The 18,658-nt window shown below is 46.1% G+C and overlaps 1 protein-coding gene across 2 annotated transcripts in view; it reads left to right on the top strand.

Annotated features, from left to right (window-relative positions):
* Window positions 1–384: 384 nt before the first annotated feature.
* Window positions 385–18,658, top strand: part of cog5 (component of oligomeric golgi complex 5) — a 67,633-nt gene continuing 49,359 nt past the window's right edge. For both annotated transcript variants that reach the window (XR_012592602.1, XM_074625021.1), the window contains exons 1-5: window positions 385–499; window positions 2,434–2,573; window positions 2,939–2,996; window positions 3,398–3,452; window positions 8,877–8,946. Coding sequence is in view for 1 of the 2 variants with exons in the window: in XM_074625021.1 (XP_074481122.1) it covers window positions 460–499; window positions 2,434–2,573; window positions 2,939–2,996; window positions 3,398–3,452; window positions 8,877–8,946 (363 nt within the window). In the remaining variant the exon portion in view is untranslated. The remainder of the gene's footprint in view (window positions 500–2,433; window positions 2,574–2,938; window positions 2,997–3,397; window positions 3,453–8,876; window positions 8,947–18,658) is intronic.

Raw genomic sequence — 18,658 nt, 5'->3', positions numbered from 1 at the left:
ATAGAGTGATATTGTGCTTTTAGCTGACGTGTGTCTCCTCACTGTGTTGAGCGATGCTCCTTCATGTCTATGCAGAGCGAGCACAAGCGCCAGCAACAGGACGCTGACTTTAGTTGACTTAACGGACACAGGTGATGCTGTTAACAAGACATTTATGATTCTTACTAACAGTCCCTTTGAATTAATGAATTCATGTATTTATTAATGACTGAATTAATTAATTAATTAATTTGTTTTTTTGTTAATTTATTTGTTAATGTTACAGACTAAGGTAAACTAGATCAGTTCTATATACTCCAGTACAGCAGGAGGCGGTCTGCAGCTACCAGCAGCTTCAGCAGCAGCTTCAGCAGCAGCAGCAGCTTATTAGTGTGTCTGGCCCTTTAAGGATCGTGCAACTTCCGGTATGATGTGTAACTTCCGTCTCTCAGTTGAAACGTCACATGCGGAAGTGCCAACATGGAGGACGAAACTTCCACTGATTCCCTCCTGAGAGAAGGTAAACAATACATTACCACTACATTACCACTACAATACCTCTTTAGAGAAGGTAAACAATACAATACCTCAACATTACAGCTACATTACAGCTACAATACCTCTTTAAGGGTTAGAAGGTAAACCGCTGCATGTTGGTGCTGTGGGTCTTTCATGTGTTCATCAGCAGCTGTAGTTAGAAACACATTCCTCCAGCAGCTACTGAACATTACTGTGAAACCACTGCTCCAGCTAACGGAGCTAGCCAGTACCCTGATCAGGTACTGGTACCACTAGTACACATGTCCTTCTTCATACTGACGTGGTGGTTTGAGCCAGTGGAACCTGGTTATTCTGCTGTTGATATCTCTGGTAACAGTTTATATATATATATATATATAAATATTAAATTACACTGGTGACAGAAACTAAGAAACTAACTCCGTGGAGCTGCAGTAGAGAGCTGCAGTAGAGAGCTACAGTAGAGAGCTACAGTAGAGAGCTGCAGTAAATAGTGCAGTAGAGAGCTACAGTAGAGAGCTACAGTAGAGAGCTGCAGTAAATAGTGCAGTAGAGAGCTACAGTAGAGAGCTGCAGTAGAGAGCTACAGTAGAGAGCTGCAGTAGAGCTACAGTAGAGAGCTGCAGTAGAGAGCTGCAGTAGAGCTACAGTAGAGCTACAGTAGAGAGCTACAGTAGAGAGCTGCAGTAGAAAGCTGCAGTAAATAGTGCAGTAGAGAGCTACAGTAGAGAGCTGCAGTAGAGAGCTACAGTAGAGAGCTGCAGTAGAGCTACAGTAGAGCTACAGTAGAGAGCTGCAGTAGAGAGCTGCAGTAAATAGTGCAGTAGAGAGCTACAGTAGAGAGCTACAGTAGAGAGCTGCAGTAAATAGTGCAGTAGAGAGCTACAGTAGAGAGCTGCTGTAGAGAGCTACAGTAAATAGTGCAGTAGAGAGCTACAGTAGAGAGCTACAGTAGAGAGCTACAGTAGAGAGCTGCAGTAGAGCTACAGTAGAGAGCTACAGTAGAGAGCTACAGTAGAGAGCTACAGTAAATAGTGCAGTAGAGAGCTACAGTAGAGAGCTGCAGTAGAGAGCTACAGTAGAGAGCTACAGTAGAGCTACAGTAGAGCTACAGTAGAGAGCTACAGTACAGAGCTGCAGTAGAGAGCTGCAGTAAATAGTGCAGTAGAGAGCTACAGTAGAGAGCTACAGTAGAGAGCTGCAGTAAATAGTGCAGTAGAGAGCTGCAGTAGAGAGCTGCAATAGAGAGCTGCAGTAGAGAGCTGCAGTAAAGAGTGCAGTAGAGAGCTACAGTAGAGAGCTGCAGTAGAGAGCTGCAGTAGAGAGCTGCAGTAGAGAGCTGCAATAGAGAGCTGCAGTAGAGAGCTGCAGTAAAGAGTGCAGTAGAGAGCTGCAGTAAAGAGTGCAGCAGAGAGCTACAGTAAAGAGTACAGTAGAGAGCTGCAGTAGAGAGCTGCAGTAAAGAGTGCAGCAGAGAGCTGCAGTAGAGAGCTGCAGTAAAGAGTGCAGCAGAGAGCTGCAGTAAAGAGTGCAGCAGAGAGCTGCAGTAGAGAGCTGCAGTAAAGAGTGCAGCAGAGAGCTGCAGTAGAGAGCTGCAGCAGAGAGCTGCAGTAAAGAGTGCAGCAGAGAGCTGCAGCAGAGAGCTGCAGTAGAGAGCTGCAGTAAAGAGTGCAGCAGAGAGCTACAGTAAAGAGTACAGTAGAGAGCTGCTGAGAGACTGCAGCCTGCTGGCAGCTCTACACTTCTCTGGTAACGTTAGTCTGGTGACAGGTCAGGTCTAACTGAGTGGTTATATTATGGGATGTGCTGCTGTGTTAGCTGTTGTCATGGTGATTGTGGTGAGTGGTTATATTATGGGATGTGCTGCTGTGTTAGCTGTTGTCATGGTGAATGTGGTGAGTGGTTATATTATGGGATGTGCTGCTGTGTTTCCAGGTTGCTACGCTGACTTCCTGGCCGAGGACTTTGACGTGAAGACGTACACAGCTCAGGCTATTCACCATGCTGTCATTGCTGAGCAGCTGGGCAAGCTGGCACAGGGCATCAGTCAGCTGGACAAGGAGCTGCACAGCCAGGTACCATGGAAACGCCACACACAATGACCACTCTCTTCATCACCAACAACACTGTAGCCCAGATGTTTAGCCCAGATGTTCAGCCCAGATGTTTAGCCCACATGTTTAGCCCAGATGTTCAGCCCAGATGTTTAGCCCACATGTTTAGCCCACATGTTTAGACCACATGTTCAGCCCAGATGTTTAGCACTAACCCACTCAGTGTTAGTATGATTTGTCCTATTGAATGTAGTTAATACTTTAATTACTGCCTGAAGTGTGTTGTGTGTTTTTAGATTGATGTCTGTCTGTAGGACAGGAAGCTGCTTAAAGCCGCGTCCCTCAGTGGGAACCTCATCCATTCATGTTCTACTGCTTCCTTCCAGGTTGTGGCCAGACATGAGGACTTGCTGTCTCAGGCCACTGGGATCGAGTCCCTGGAAGGTAAAGAGACACATTTATATATGACACCATTATAACGTTCACCATGGGCTGCAGAACGCTCCTGACTGACGTTGGTTCAGTTCATTTCAGTACCTGAACGTCCCTCTGTAGAGACAGAGTCTGGTTTGTCCGTTCTGGGCTACTGTAGAAACATGTAGGACTCCTGGAGAGAGGACCTGCTCTCTATAAAGATATAAACGACTCATTCTAATCTAACAGAAACACAACCATTCTTATTATCAGCTGATTATACACTGGATGTTTAATAATGACCTGTCTGTTCAATGATTGCAGTTCTTGTGTTTGACCAGCAGAGAGGGCTAGCATGTTTCAGATGTTCTGCTGAGACAGGAGCTGGGTCAGATCTTACTGATGGAACATGTTGTTGTTGTTGATTTCAGGAGTTCTTCAGATGATGCAGACGAGGATCAGCGCTCTGCAGGCAGCTGTTGACAGGTACATCTGTCCTCCTCTGGCTGCATGTGATGTCATCATTTACCCAGATAGGACGGACTTCATCCACCTGTTAATAACCCCCGTCTCTACTCTGACTTCATCCACCTGTTAATAACCACCGTCTCTACTCTGACTTCATCCACCTGTTAATAACTACCGTCTCTACTCTGACTTCATCCACCTGTTAATAACCACCGTCTCTACTCTGACTTCATCCACCTGTTAATAACTACCGTCTCTACTCTGACTTCATCCACCTGTTAATAACCACCGTCTCTACTCTGACTTCACACACCTGTTAATAACCACCGTCTCTACTCTGACTTCATCCACCTGTTAATAACCACCGTCTCTACTCTGACTTCATCCACCTGTTAATAACACCGTCTCTACTCTGACTTCATCCACCTGTTAATAACCACCGTCTCTACTCTGACTTCATCCACCTGTTAATAACCCCCGTCTCTACTCTGACTTCATCCACCTGTTAATAACTACCGTCTCTACTCTGACATCACACACCTGTTAATAACCACCGTCTCTACTCTGACTTCACACACCTGTTAATAACCACCGTCTCTACTCTGACATCACACACCTGTTAATAACTACCGTCTCTACTCTGACATCACACACCTGTTAATAACCACCGTCTCTACTCTGACATCACACACCTGTTAATAACCCCCGTCTCTACTCTGACTTCATCCACCTGTTAATAACACCGTCTCTACTCTGACTTCATCCACCTGTTAATAACTACCGTCTCTACTCTGACATCACACACCTGTTAATAACCACCGTCTCTACTCTGACATCACACACCTGTTAATAACCACCGTCTCTACTCTGACTTCATCCACCTGTTAATAACCACCGTCTCTACTCTGACATCACACACCTGTTAATAACCCCCGTCTCTACTCTGACATCACACACCTGTTAATAACCACCGTCTCTACTCTGACATCACACACCTGTTAATAACCACCGTCTCTACTCTGACTTCATCCACCTGTTAATAACCACCGTCTCTACTCTGACATCACACACCTGTTAATAACCACCGTCTCTACTCTGACATCACACACCTGTTAATAACCACCGTCTCTACTCTGACATCACACACCTGTTAATAACCACCGTCTCTCCTCTGACATCACACACCTGTTAATAACACCGTCTCTCCTCTGACATCACACACCTGTTAATAACCACCGTCTCTACTCTGACTTCATCCACCTGTTAATAACCACCGTCTCTACTCTGACATCACACACCTGTTAATAACACCGTCTCTACTCTGACTTCATCCACCTGTTAATAACCACCGTCTCTACTCTGACTTCATCCACCTGTTAATAACCACCGTCTCTACTCTGACTTCATCCACCTGTTAATAACACCGTCTCTACTCTGACATCACACACCTGTTAATAACCACCGTCTCTACTCTGACATCACACACCTGTTAATAACACCGTCTCTACTCTGACTTCATCCACCTGTTAATAACCCCCGTCTCTACTCTGACTTCATCCACCTGTTAATAACCACCGTCTCTACTCTGACATCACACACCTGTTAATAACCACCGTCTCTACTCTGACTTCATCCACCTGTTAATAACACCGTCTCTACTCTGACTTCACACACCTGTTAATAACCACCGTCTCTACTCTGACTTCATCCACCTGTTAATAACCACCGTCTCTACTCTGACTTCATCCACCTGTTAATAACACCGTCTCTACTCTGACATCACACACCTGTTAATAACACCGTCTCTACTCTGACTTCACACACCTGTTAATAACCACCGTCTCTACTCTGACTTCATCCACCTGTTAATAACCACCGTCTCTACTCTGACTTCATCCACCTGTTAATAACTACCGTCTCTACTCTGACTTCATCCACCTGTTAATAACCACCGTCTCTACTCTGACTTCATCCACCTGTTAATAACACCGTCTCTACTCTGACTTCACACACCTGTTAATAACCACCGTCTCTACTCTGACATCACACACCTGTTAATAACCACCGTCTCTACTCTGACTTCATCCACCTGTTAATAACACCGTCTCTACTCTGACATCACACACCTGTTAATAACACCGTCTCTACTCTGACATCACACACCTGTTAATAACCACCGTCTCTCCTCTGACATCACACACCTGTTAATAACACCGTCTCTACTCTGACATCACACACCTGTTAATAACACCGTCTCTACTCTGACATCACACACCTGTTAATAACCACCGTCTCTACTCTGACTTCATCCACCTGTTAATAACACCGTCTCTACTCTGACTTCATCCACCTGTTAATAACCACCGTCTCTACTCTGACTTCACACACCTGTTAATAACACCGTCTCTACTCTGACTTCATCCACCTGTTAATAACACCGTCTCTACTCTGACTTCATCCACCTGTTAATAACCACCGTCTCTACTCTGACATCACACACCTGTTAATAACCACCGTCTCTCCTCTGACTTCATCCACCTGTTAATAACACCGTCTCTACTCTGACTTCATCCACCTGTTAATAACCACCGTCTCTACTCTGACTTCATCCACCTGTTAATAACTACCGTCTCTACTCTGACTTCATCCACCTGTTAATAACTACCGTCTCTCCTCTGACTTCATCCACCTGTTAATAACTACCGTCTCTCCTCTGACTTCATCCACCTGTTAATAACTACCGTCTCTACTCTGACTTCATCCACCTGTTAATAACTACCGTCTCTACTCTGACTTCATCCACCTGTTAATAACCACCGTCTCTACTCTGACTTCACACACCTGTTAATAACCACCGTCTCTACTCTGACTTCATCCACCTGTTAATAACTACCGTCTCTCCTCTGACTTCATCCACCTGTTAATAACTACCGTCTCTACTCTGACTTCATCCACCTGTTAATAACCACCGTCTCTACTCTGACTTCACACACCTGTTAATAACCACCGTCTCTACTCTGACTTCATCCACCTGTTAATAACCACCGTCTCTACTCTGACTTCATCCACCTGTTAATAACTACCGTCTCTCCTCTGACTTCATCCACCTGTTAATAACTACCGTCTCTCCTCTGACTTCATCCACCTGTTAATAACTACCGTCTCTACTCTGACTTCATCCACCTGTTAATAACTACCGTCTCTCCTCTGACTTCATCCACCTGTTAATAACTACCGTCTCTACTCTGACTTCATCCACCTGTTAATAACCACCGTCTCTACTCTGACTTCATCCACCTGTTAATAACCCCCGTCTCTACTCTGACTTCACACACCTGTTAATAACCACCGTCTCTCCTCTGACTTCACACACCTGTTAATAACTACCGTCTCTCCTCTGACTTCATCCACCTGTTAATAACCACCGTCTCTACTCTGACTTCATCCACCTGTTAATAACCACCGTCTCTCCTCTGACTTCATCCACCTGTTAATAACTACCGTCTCTACTCTGACTTCATCCACCTGTTAATAACCACCGTCTCTACTCTGACTTCATCCACCTGTTAATAACTACCGTCTCTCCTCTGACTTCATCCACCTGTTAATAACCACCGTCTCTACTCTGACTTCATCCACCTGTTAATAACCACCGTCTCTCCTCTGACTTCATCCACCTGTTAATAACTACCGTCTCTACTCTGACTTCATCCACCTGTTAATAACCACCGTCTCTACTCTGACTTCATCCACCTGTTAATAACCACCGTCTCTCCTCTGACTTCATCCACCTGTTAATAACCACCGTCTCTACTCTGACTTCATCCACCTGTTAATAACCCCCGTCTCTACTCTGACTTCATCCACCTGTTAATAACCACCGTCTCTACTCTGACTTCATCCACCTGTTAATAACCACCGTCTCTCCTCTGACTTCATCCACCTGTTAATAACTACCGTCTCTACTCTGACTTCATCCACCTGTTAATAACTACCGTCTCTACTCTGACTTCATCCACCTGTTAATAACTACCGTCTCTACTCTGACTTCATCCACCTGTTAATAACCACCGTCTCTACTCTGACTTCATCCACCTGTTAATAACCACCGTCTCTACTCTGACTTCATCCACCTGTTAATAACCCCCGTCTCTACTCTGACATCACACACCTGTTAATAACTACCGTCTCTACTCTGACTTCATCCACCTGTTAATAACTACCGTCTCTCCTCTGACATCACACACCTGTTAATAACTACCGTCTCTACTCTGACTTCATCCACCTGTTAATAACTACCGTCTCTCCTCTGACATCACACACCTGTTAATAACACCGTCTCTACTCTGACATCACACACCTGTTAATAACACCGTCTCTACTCTGACATCACACACCTGTTAATAACTACCGTCTCTACTCTGACTTCATCCACCTGTTAATAACCACCGTCTCTACTCTGACTTCATCCACCTGTTAATAATCCCGTCTCTACTCTGACATCACACACCTGTTAATAACCACCGTCTCTCCTCTGACATCACACACCTGTTAATAACCACCGTCTCTACTCTGACTTCATCCACCTGTTAATAACACCGTCTCTACTCTGACTTCATCCACCTGTTAATAACCACCGTCTCTACTCTGACATCACACACCTGTTAATAATCCCGTCTCTACTCTGACTTCATCCACCTGTTAATAACCACCGTCTCTACTCTGACATCACACACCTGTTAATAATCCCGTCTCTACTCTGACTTCATCCACCTGTTAATAACTACCGTCTCTACTCTGACTTCATCCACCTGTTAATAACCACCGTCTCTACTCTGACATCACACACCTGTTAATAACACCGTCTCTACTCTGACTTCATCCACCTGTTAATAACCACCGTCTCTACTCTGACTTCATCCACCTGTTAATAATCCCGTCTCTACTCTGACATCACACACCTGTTAATAACCACCGTCTCTACTCTGACATCACACACCTGTTAATAACCCCCGTCTCTACTCTGACATCACACACCTGTTAATAACACCGTCTCTACTCTGACATCACACACCTGTTAATAACACCGTCTCTACTCTGAGCTGGGCCTTAGAATCACATGATCCTTTATTTGATCAGAGTCCATAAAGCTCCTGAAACCTTGGTTTCAATATCATCACATATTTATGACTTCACATGAGCAACAATAAAACTAGTAAGTTTGAATTCATTATTTTATATTACCAGAGAAACAAAAGCTCTCAACACATTTAGATTCAAAGTTAAGGTGCATGACGACTCAGCCCTGCCTAGTTACTGAACGGGACGGCTACGGCTCAGGAGGTAGAGCGGGTCGTCCACTCATCAGAAAGTCGATGGTTAAAGGTCTATATTATGATGATGATGTTATATAATGAAGTCATGTACTCTTCATCTCTTCAGGATAAGGACCAAGATCGTCGACCCGTACAACAAGATCGTGGCCAGGATCACCCAGCTGGCACGACTGCAGGTAACTCTCCACCACACCTTCCATGATGAAGATGATGATGGTGATGATGGTGATGATGATGATAGTGATGATGATGATGGTGATGATGATGATGATGATGATGATGATGATAGTGATGATGGGTTATATTAACAGAAGAAACGGTTCTACTGAAGAACATGATTTTACGTTTGATTCCAAGTGTTTCTAAACCCACGGAGGAATCACCAGTGAGTAGGAGAGAGGTTCAGCGTTCGCTCATGTGTAGGCAAGAGAGATTTGTTGTGTGCCTCCGAGCTTCTGAGCGTGCACGACCAAGCAACACGTGCACGTGCAGCTCGGTATGAGCGCCGGGCTGCACGTCTCCTGTTGGTGCAGCTGAGGGAAATCATGACTGAATATTGATGAAACAGTGGCTGTAGAAAGGTCAGTGTGATCGGGAGGTCTCTCTCCAGGGCTGATGGCTGAGGGCTCTGTGTGTCTCTTGCCTTCAGTAGGAGACTCAAACATCAGGTGATCAGTCTCTGGGGAGTCCGAGGCCTCTCTGTCTGCCTCAGATAATCAACATGGACACGTGTGGAGATATGGTTGACATGGTTCTGTTCCCTCTCTGAGCGTCCGCTGCATCACGCAGTTAAAGCTCAAGTAGGCCAGATTGGATCGGTGTCCTCCGGTGTCTTCCGGTGTCCTCCGGTGTCCTCCGGTGTCCTCCGGTGTCCTCCGGTGTCCTCCGGTGCTCCTAACGGCCTCTTTAAGACTTAGTGTTGTGTTCCATCTCCCTCCTCCTGAGTGACCTCCTGAGTGACCTCCTGAGTGACCTCCTGTGGAAGCTGCTTCATGAGAGATCCTTCTCTACGTTCCTCTCTCTTAGTTCAGTGTGATGATTTCCTCCCAGCTCATACTGACTGTACTCGTACATACTGTAGTTAAAGAGCAGGAATAGCTCCATGGTTACTGATGAGTTGGCATAGCAACCATAAAGTGTAAGATTGAGCTTCGCCTGGCTTTGAAAGCAGCGCTGCTGACCAAGATGTGCAATTATATAAGAACAGTTGGTGTTATTCAACAGATGGATAGGACTTTACATTCTACTTTATTATTACAACTTCCCTCAGACTGTTTAACCCCTTCATTAGGCTGTTAACCCCTTCATCAGACTGTTTAACCCCTTCATTAGACTGTTTAACCCCTTCATTAGGCTGTTAACCCCTTCATCAGACTGTTTAACCCCTTCATTAGACTGTTAACCCCTTCAGACTGTTTAACCCCTTCATTAGGCTGTTAACCCCTTCATCAGACTGTTTAACCCCTTCATTAGACTGTTTAACCCCTTCATTAGACTGTTTAACCCCTTCATCAGACTGTTTAACCCCTTCATCAGACTGTTTAACCCCTTCATTAGACTGTTTAACCCCTTCATTAGACTGTTTAACCCCTTCATTAGACTGTTTAACCCCTTCATCAGACTGTTTAACTCCTTCATTAGACTGTTAACCCCTTCAGACTGTTTAACCCCTTCAGCAGGCTGTTTAACCCCTTCATCAGACTGTTTAACTCCTTCATTAGACTGTTAACCCCTTCAGCAGGCTGTTTAACCCCTTCAGCAGGCTGTTTAACCCCTTCAGCAGGCTGTTTAACCCTTTCATTAGACTGTTAACCCCTTCATTAGACTGTTTAACCCCTTCATTAGACTGTTTAACCCTTCATCAGACTGTTAACCCCTTCAGACTGTTTAACCCCTTCATTAGACTGTTTAACCCCTTCATTAGACTGTTTAACCCCTTCATTAGACTGTTTAACCCCTTCATCAGACTGTTTAACCCCTTCATCAGACTGTTTAACCCCTTCATTAGACTGTTTAACCCCTTCATTAGACTGTTTAACCCCTTCATCAGACTGTTAACCCCTTCAGACTGTTTAACCCCTTTATTAAAACTTTCTTGGGTTCCGGCAGGGCCAACCGCCTAAGATTCTCAAATTAAAGAGAGAGGACGACGGAATCAGTTTAAGGGGGTTTATTGGCATCCAAACCATGGTTTCTGCAGTGCAAAAGAGTACATAAATCAAATTAGTAATATAAATTAAATACTAAATAACAAATGAACAATTACAAGCTGTGGTCAATAACTGGCTTGAAACAAGGTGTTACAAATTAACATAGGTCAAATAACAGGCTTACATTCGCAGGGACGCATGGCCAGAGGGTTGGATGATGCAGCAGAGTGCTCTGCTGGTGCTGCTGTGGGCCTTATATAGTCTTTGAAGCCACACACCTGATTGCAGTTGTCAATCAGGGGGAGGGGAATGAATGGCCTCAGTGGATTGAGGCCACCTGTGGGTAATTGGCCAGCAGGCAGGGGAATGATTTGATGAGGTTGCCATTTGACAGTGAAAGAATTTACAACAGCCGCCCCCACAGGAGCCCAGCTTCTGTGACTGAGAACCGAATTCCTTAAAGTTGTCAAGGTGGCAGTGAGGGCAACGGGATAAGCCGTGCGACTGGTCTGGTGTAGGTCCGGTCCTGAATCAAGATGTCCGCAGATCTGACCCGTCCGTCCGGACTGAGATGGGCCTTTTTTACTTTTCCAATGGGCCACTGGGCTCGGGGCAGTTGAGGATCCATAACAAGGACTACTGTGTCCTCCTCCAGGTTATCTGTCGCAGTTAGCCATTTGTTCCGTGGTTGCAAGGTAGGGAGGTAATCCCGAATGAACTGTGACCAGAACTGATCTGCCAGGATTTGACTCTGGCGCCATCTGCGCCGCCCCATGGACTCAGGAGCGTAGGTTACCTGGGGTATGGTGGAGTCTCGCCGCCCCATGATCAGCATGTTTGGTGTAACTGGGTCCAGGTTAGCCACATCTGAGGAGGTGTACCCCAAAGGTTTTGAATTAAGGATTCCTTCCACCTCTATCAGCACAGTATTAAGTACGTCCTCAGACACTGGTTGGTGACCCACTGCAACTCGAAGTGCATTCTTCACTGATCGAATCTCTCTCTCCCAGATACCTCCAAAATGAGGAGAGCTTGGAGGATTGAACTTGAACGTGAGTTGATAGTCACTGAGTTTCTGTTGAAGTTCGGGTTCCATTGCATGAAATGCTTCTTGAAGCTCCCTTTCAGCCCCACGGAAATTTGTGCCCCTGTCGGAATGTAGGTCCATAGGTTTACCTCGGCGGGATATAAACCTCCTGAGAGCAAGGAGGAATGCATCAGAGTCCAGAGAGTTGAGGAGGTCGAGGTGTACTGCCTTGGTCGTCATGCACTTGAATATGACACCCCAGCGTTTTCCACTACGCCGTCCGATTTTGACCATGAAAGGCCCAAAGCAGTCTACTCCTGTAGAAAGGAATGGAGGGCTTAATAGCCTAAGACGGGCAGGTGGAAGATCGGCCATAAGGGGGACTTTAGGCTTCGCTCGCCATCGCTGGCAAGCGGGACAGGATGATTGATGACGTTTTACAGCCTGCCTCCCACGGAGAATCCAGTAGTGTCTACGGATTTCAGCAAAGACACGCTCGGGGCCAGAATGGAGAAGACGGTCGTCAAAGTCCTTAACAAGCAGTTTAGTGACTGGGTGTGAAGGATCCAACACAACAGGGTGCACAGGAATCTCGAGAGACCCTTGAAAGTTCCGTAGCCTTCCACCAACTCTTATGAGGCCTGTTAGCTTATCGAGTTCAGGGGCAAGAGCTCTGAGCTTGCTGTTCCGAGGAAGAGGTTTGCCAGTTTGCAAGGACTTCTGCTCCCTTGGAAAACTTTCCGCTTGACACTGTTTAAGCAATCTGATCTCAGCATCCCCATAGGTTGGTGCTGGTGAACTCTCAGAGGTCTGCTTGTTGAGGTTATCATAGCGGACTTGTACTAGGTCTTTCCATGAGTCCTGTGTGAGATTCAGTTGTTGCTGACTCTGAGTTTCAATGGTTGTCAGGCAGCAAAAAGTGAGACCTCTGAGTTCAGTGGGGTCTGGCTTGACTGTATGTTTAGGCCACATAGGCCAACTGTCATGTGGTTGCTTAAGGAAGGGAGGTCCATTCCTCCAGCGATTATGCTGGGATAGGTCAGAAAGAGTTTTTCCTCGGGTAATGTCATCTGCAGGGTTATTGGAAGAATCCACATAACGCCAGGAATGAAGGTCTGTGAGCTCTTGAATTTCTGCCACTCTTAAGCCCACAAACACCTTAAAGCGGCAGGATTCGGATTGCAGCCATTCCAAAACGGTGGTGGAATCTGTCCACAAGGTAGTGTGACGGAGAGTGATGCTAAGCTCTTTCTGAAGGAGTTTGGCTAGTTGAGCGCCAGCTAAAGCACCACACAACTCCAGACGTGGCATAGATAATTGCTTCTTAGGGGCAACTCTAGACCTAGCCATGACAAAGGTAGTGTGGCATTCCTCCTTATACTCATTGAGCAGATAGGCAACCGCTCCATATGCTCGCTCAGAAGCATCGCAGAAGACATGCAGATCCTGAGTAATGACATCGGGTCTATCTGCTGGGGTATAGCATCGGGGGATGGTAATAGACTGAAGATTGGGTAGCTCCTTCTCCCATGCTTCCCAGGCTGCGTGGAGGTCTGCAGGTAAGTTTGGGTCGTCCCAATCTCTTTTCTTTGACCAAAGCTGTTGGACGAGGATTTTGGCTCTGGTAAGGTAGGGTATAAGGAACCCTAAGGGATCATATTGTTGAGCAAGCACTTGATAGATCCTTCTCATGGTTACTGGGGACTGCTGCAGGGGCTTGTGCTGATAGCTCAAGACATCGGGGGAGCAGTTCCACTTCAGGCCCAGAGTGGACTCTACCGGTTCAACACGGTTCTGTGAGAGCCATAGTTCCAAGCTCTGTGACTGCACATCTGGGGGTAAATGAGCTACCACTGACGGGTGATTGCTAGCCCATTGACGCACTTGGAAGCCACCTATGGCCAGAAGTTCTCGTGTTTTGTCAACCAGGCATCTTGCTTCTGGGATACTGAGGCAGCTTGTCAGACAGTTGTCAACATAGAAATTATTCTCCACAGCCCATTGGATCTCCTCGTATCCCTCACAGTGATCTTGGACATGTTTCTGAACAGCGAAAGTTGCACAACAGGGGCTGCTTGTGGTGCCAAAGGGTAGCACTTGCCATTCATAAACATCAGGTTCCAGTTCCCTCTTCATGTTTCGCCAAAGGAATCTGAGCAAGGGCCGGTCTTTGGGTAGCAGTCGCACCTGGTGAAACATGCCCTTGATGTCACCACTTACTGCTACCGGGTATTGGCGAAAACGAAGGAGGACCCCAATAAGGGAAGGGCTCAGAGTTGGACCAGGAAGTAGCTGGTCATTCAGGCACATCCCCTGGAATCTGAATGAACAATTGAATACCAAGCGGGCTTTATTATTGTGATGGACCAGATGATGGGGCAGATACCAAGATTCCGATGAGCTATTAATTTTTTCAAGAGGAACTTTCTTGACATAGCCAGCTTTCTCCAGCTTTAGTATCTCCTCATTGTAGACAGCTGTCTTCTCCTCATCTTTGAGGAGCCTCCTTTCTGTACTCCTTAGATTGGGCATGGTAGCAACCATTGGAGCCTTCAGTTTGGGAGCATCATGAATCCGGAGAAGTGGAGTGGCATAGCGTTCAATTCCATCGACAGTCACTCTTTTCGTTTGCGCCTCCAACATATTAATGGCCTGTTTGTCTTGTTGGGACCGAGTGACTTGTCTCTCACTGCGGAAGGGTAGTACATCCAGTTTCCATAGCTTTTCCACATGACTAAGCAAGGAATCAGATGGCATGATGGAGGCAGTGAACAGACATTGGTGTGCAGGAGGACAACTTATAGGTAAACCCTCATTACCTTGGAGGGTCCAACCCAGCTGAGTGTGCACAGCAATGGGTCCTCCCTGTGGTCCTCTTCTCACCGGCTCCATGGGTGAGATAAGATGAGAGTTGTCTGAGCCAATTAAGACAAGAGGTTGGACTCTCCTGAACGGCTGAAGGGGGATATCTCTTAGATATGGGTATCGGCGTTTAAGAGACTGAACTGGGTATGTCTGATCAATAAGATCGATCTCCTTTGCAGTAAAAGCATGCCGAATGGGGTATCTGACCGTGGGTGCTGAGATGGGGGAGATCTCAAACTGCACGCTTTCGCCTTCAATGTTGGTGATGTCAGAACGAATGGTACGGAGGGTAAGTACCTCCTCCTTTCCCTTCAGTTGAAGCTGTTGGACAGCAGCAGGCAGGATCATGGATCGAACAGAGCCATCATCCAGTATGGCATATGTACTCAGTGAAATATTATCATTCCAGAGGAGTACTGGGACAACTTTAAGGAGCACACGGTTAGAGGAGTTGGAGTGAGAGAAGTACACTTTGCTGGGTGAGCGTGAGATTTCAGGGCGTGGCTCTTGTCTAGCCACAGGATGCAAGATCTGAAGATGGAGCTCACCACAGTCAGGACAAGGTTTCTTAAGTGTACAATCCATGGTTGAATGAGAGGTACGTCCGCACCTCCAGCATCTTTTATCCTTCTTTATCCATGATTGTAGTTCCTCTTTGGTTTTGGATTTCATTTGAGGACATTTGGTGAGGTAATGATCATGGCCTCGACAGAACAGGCAGTGGATGTTATACCTTTGATATGTGGTAACAGAAGGATTAGTTTTCCGTGGGGACTGCCGGAACTGGATCGGAGGAACATCCGGATTCGAGCCATGATAGACAACTGCCTGATTCCTATTCTTGGTGGTTTTGGGTTGCCTGTTGCTGGGCTGTTCCTGCTGATACCGTTGTACAAGTTGGTTTGAAAGCCTCTGTTGTTGGGCTTTCGATTGTAACCATCCAGCCAAGTCCCTTAGATTGTATGGGTTCAATGTGGCTACAGTGAGTTTGCCTTGTAAGTGCAAGAACTCGATGAAACTCTCTCTCAAATATCTTGGCAGCTTGCTCAGTAAACGGTCGACATGAGAGCAACAGTTCAGCTCATAACCAGTTGGGCCCTCTAGCGATACCAGCATACTCACTAGCAGGTGAACCTGAAGAGAGAAACTCTGAAACCCTTGTGAGTCACCAATCTTGACATCAGGTGCTGTGAGTATTGCGGCTATCTCACTCTGAGCCAACTGGTGGGGCTGACCATACTGCAGTTGGAGGGCCTGCACTGTAGCAGTATAAGGCTCTGGATGATGACGGCAAGACTGAGCAATCATCTGGGCTTCAGGCAATTTGAGATGCTCCAGGAGAACGTGGTATTTATATTTCTCGCTCAGCTGAACATAGGGGTTCAAAAGATTGTCCAGTGCCAGCTTCAGGTTGGCAAAGTCCTTCTCACTATCCTTAGTGAAATCTGGGATAGTAGGCCTTGGAACCCCATACAGTGATGGCTCATGTGGAAGCGGGTTAGCTGAAGCTGTGGCAGTTAGATGAGCCATTTCTGAAGGTGGTGGTAGCGATATCCAAGCTACCTGCTGTGATGAAAGTGGCTGTGACTGCACGCCAGCATAAGGAAGAAATTGTGGATGAGAGTGGGTAGGAACGATGCACTGATTTTCTGGGGCTCTTGGATGGAATGAATGAAAAGAATGGCTGGTGGCAGGCATGGCCTCACCTGCAGGGGGGGCAGTAGAAGGTTGAGGTCTTTGCTGGTTGGATAAGGAAAGAGGCTGGGAGCAAACAGGGCCCAAAGAGGATAGAATGGGTTGTGAATGTACCACATGAATTGGTGAACGTATCACCTGATACTGTAATGGTAAACGCTGCTGTTGGGAAACACAAGTGGTAAGCTCAGGACACAATCCATGCTGTAAAGTGGGTTGTATGTTTAAGCCTTGAGTTGAAGCAAGTGGCTTATATGGGAATGCAGGTGGAACTACAGGCATCTTGACAGTACTGAGAGGGAGGTTATGGAGCCTGTAAGCAGTGAAGTTCTCCTCTGCTGAATCCATATGCCCAGTCAGTGTAGATTGCTGTATGTTTCTCTGTTGGACTGGAGGCCTAACTGCAGCATCTGATGCCTGGTCAGGATTCAGATGAGGTGTGGATGTTCCCACCAGCTGTGCATGAGGCCTTATGTCGTCATATTGGACTTCAGCATTCACATTATGCTTTGTGTTTGGTCCATGAAGAAAGATGGATTGATTAGAATCAGAATCATCAGAATCATTTTCAGGATTATTAGGGAGAAGAGGTACACCTTGGTACCTAGGCTCATTTAGGTCCAAAAGAGCTCCCCCTGGTGGTTCAAAACCACCTACAGCCCCTCTCAGTTCATCATGAAGCTTCAGTGGTTCATGATTCAGTGTTGCTTGAATAAAGGCTGAAGACTGAGGAACAGGATTAGCTCTGTGGGCATCTATTGGAGGAGGAGGTTTAGGCACTGCAGGGTAATTGACTGTTGAGAATGTTGGAAGGTGAGAATCATGGGAAGGTGCTTCCTCTTGTGTCTCAAGTTGTGGCTCATCTTGAGCCTGGGGTTGATTTGTGCTCTGCCCCAGCAATGTGCTAATGTGTTCCAACATTTCCCGTCGTTCCCGGCTGCGTTTCTCAAGCTCCTCCATTTTGCCTCGAATGAGTTCCATTTCATTGGTTTCCTCCATTTCACTTTCCTTCAGTGATTCCATCATGTTTGACAAAGACTCTTGATCCATGTTAAGTGTAGAGATGGATTTTCCTAACAGATCTTCCTCACCTGCCGGGGGGGGCAGTCGCTCCTGGCTGCGTCTTGTGATGTGCTGATTCACTTCCATTCTTCTCATACTGCTCATTTTTATCTTCTTCCATCGTCTTTAACTTAGGTAGTTAGCGCTCCGGCTCGAAGGACCATATTAAACTTTCTTGGGTTCCGGCAGGGCCAACCGCCTAAGATTCTCAAATTAAAGAGAGAGGACGACGGAATCAGTTTAAGGGGGTTTATTGGCATCCAAACCATGGTTTCTGCAGTGCAAAAGAGTACATAAATCAAATTAGTAATATAAATTAAATACTAAATAACAAATGAACAATTACAAGCTGTGGTCAATAACTGGCTTGAAACAAGGTGTTACAAATTAACATAGGTCAAATAACAGGCTTACATTCGCAGGGACGCATGGCCAGAGGGTTGGATGATGCAGCAGAGTGCTCTGCTGGTGCTGCTGTGGGCCTTATATAGTCTTTGAAGCCACACACCTGATTGCAGTTGTCAATCAGGGGGAGGGGAATGAATGGCCTCAGTGGATTGAGGCCACCTGTGGGTAATTGGCCAGCAGGCAGGGGAATGATTTGATGAGGTTGCCATTTGACAGTGAAAGAATTTACAACACCCTTCATTAGACTGTTTAACCCCTTCATCAGACTGTTTAACCCCTTCATCAGACTGTTTAACCCCTTCATCAGACTGTTTAACCCCTTCATCAGACTGTTTAACTCCTTCATCAGACTGTTTAACTCCTTCAGCAGACTGTTTAACCCCTTCATCAGACTGTTTAACCCCTTCATCAGACTGTTTAACCCCTTCATCAGACTGTTTAACCCCTTCATCAGACTGTTTAACCCCTTCATCAGACTGTTTAACTCCTTCAGCAGACTGTTTAACCCCTTCATCAGACTGTTTAACTCCTTCAGCAGACTGTTTAAACTCTTCATCAGGTTGTTAAACCTGTACTATCATTCAGGTGTTGTGGATCAGAAGCCAGGATTTCTATATTGTATTTGAGTTTTATTTATTTTATTTTGCTCTTAAAAAGATTTAAAGAGTTAGTGGACAGTCT

Source organism: Sebastes fasciatus, chromosome 23 (assembly GCF_043250625.1).
Source record: "Sebastes fasciatus isolate fSebFas1 chromosome 23, fSebFas1.pri, whole genome shotgun sequence".
Lineage (NCBI taxonomy): Eukaryota > Metazoa > Chordata > Actinopteri > Perciformes > Sebastidae > Sebastes > Sebastes fasciatus.
The sequence above is the reverse complement of the archived record's forward strand: the minus strand, read 5'-3'. Positions and strand labels throughout refer to the sequence as shown.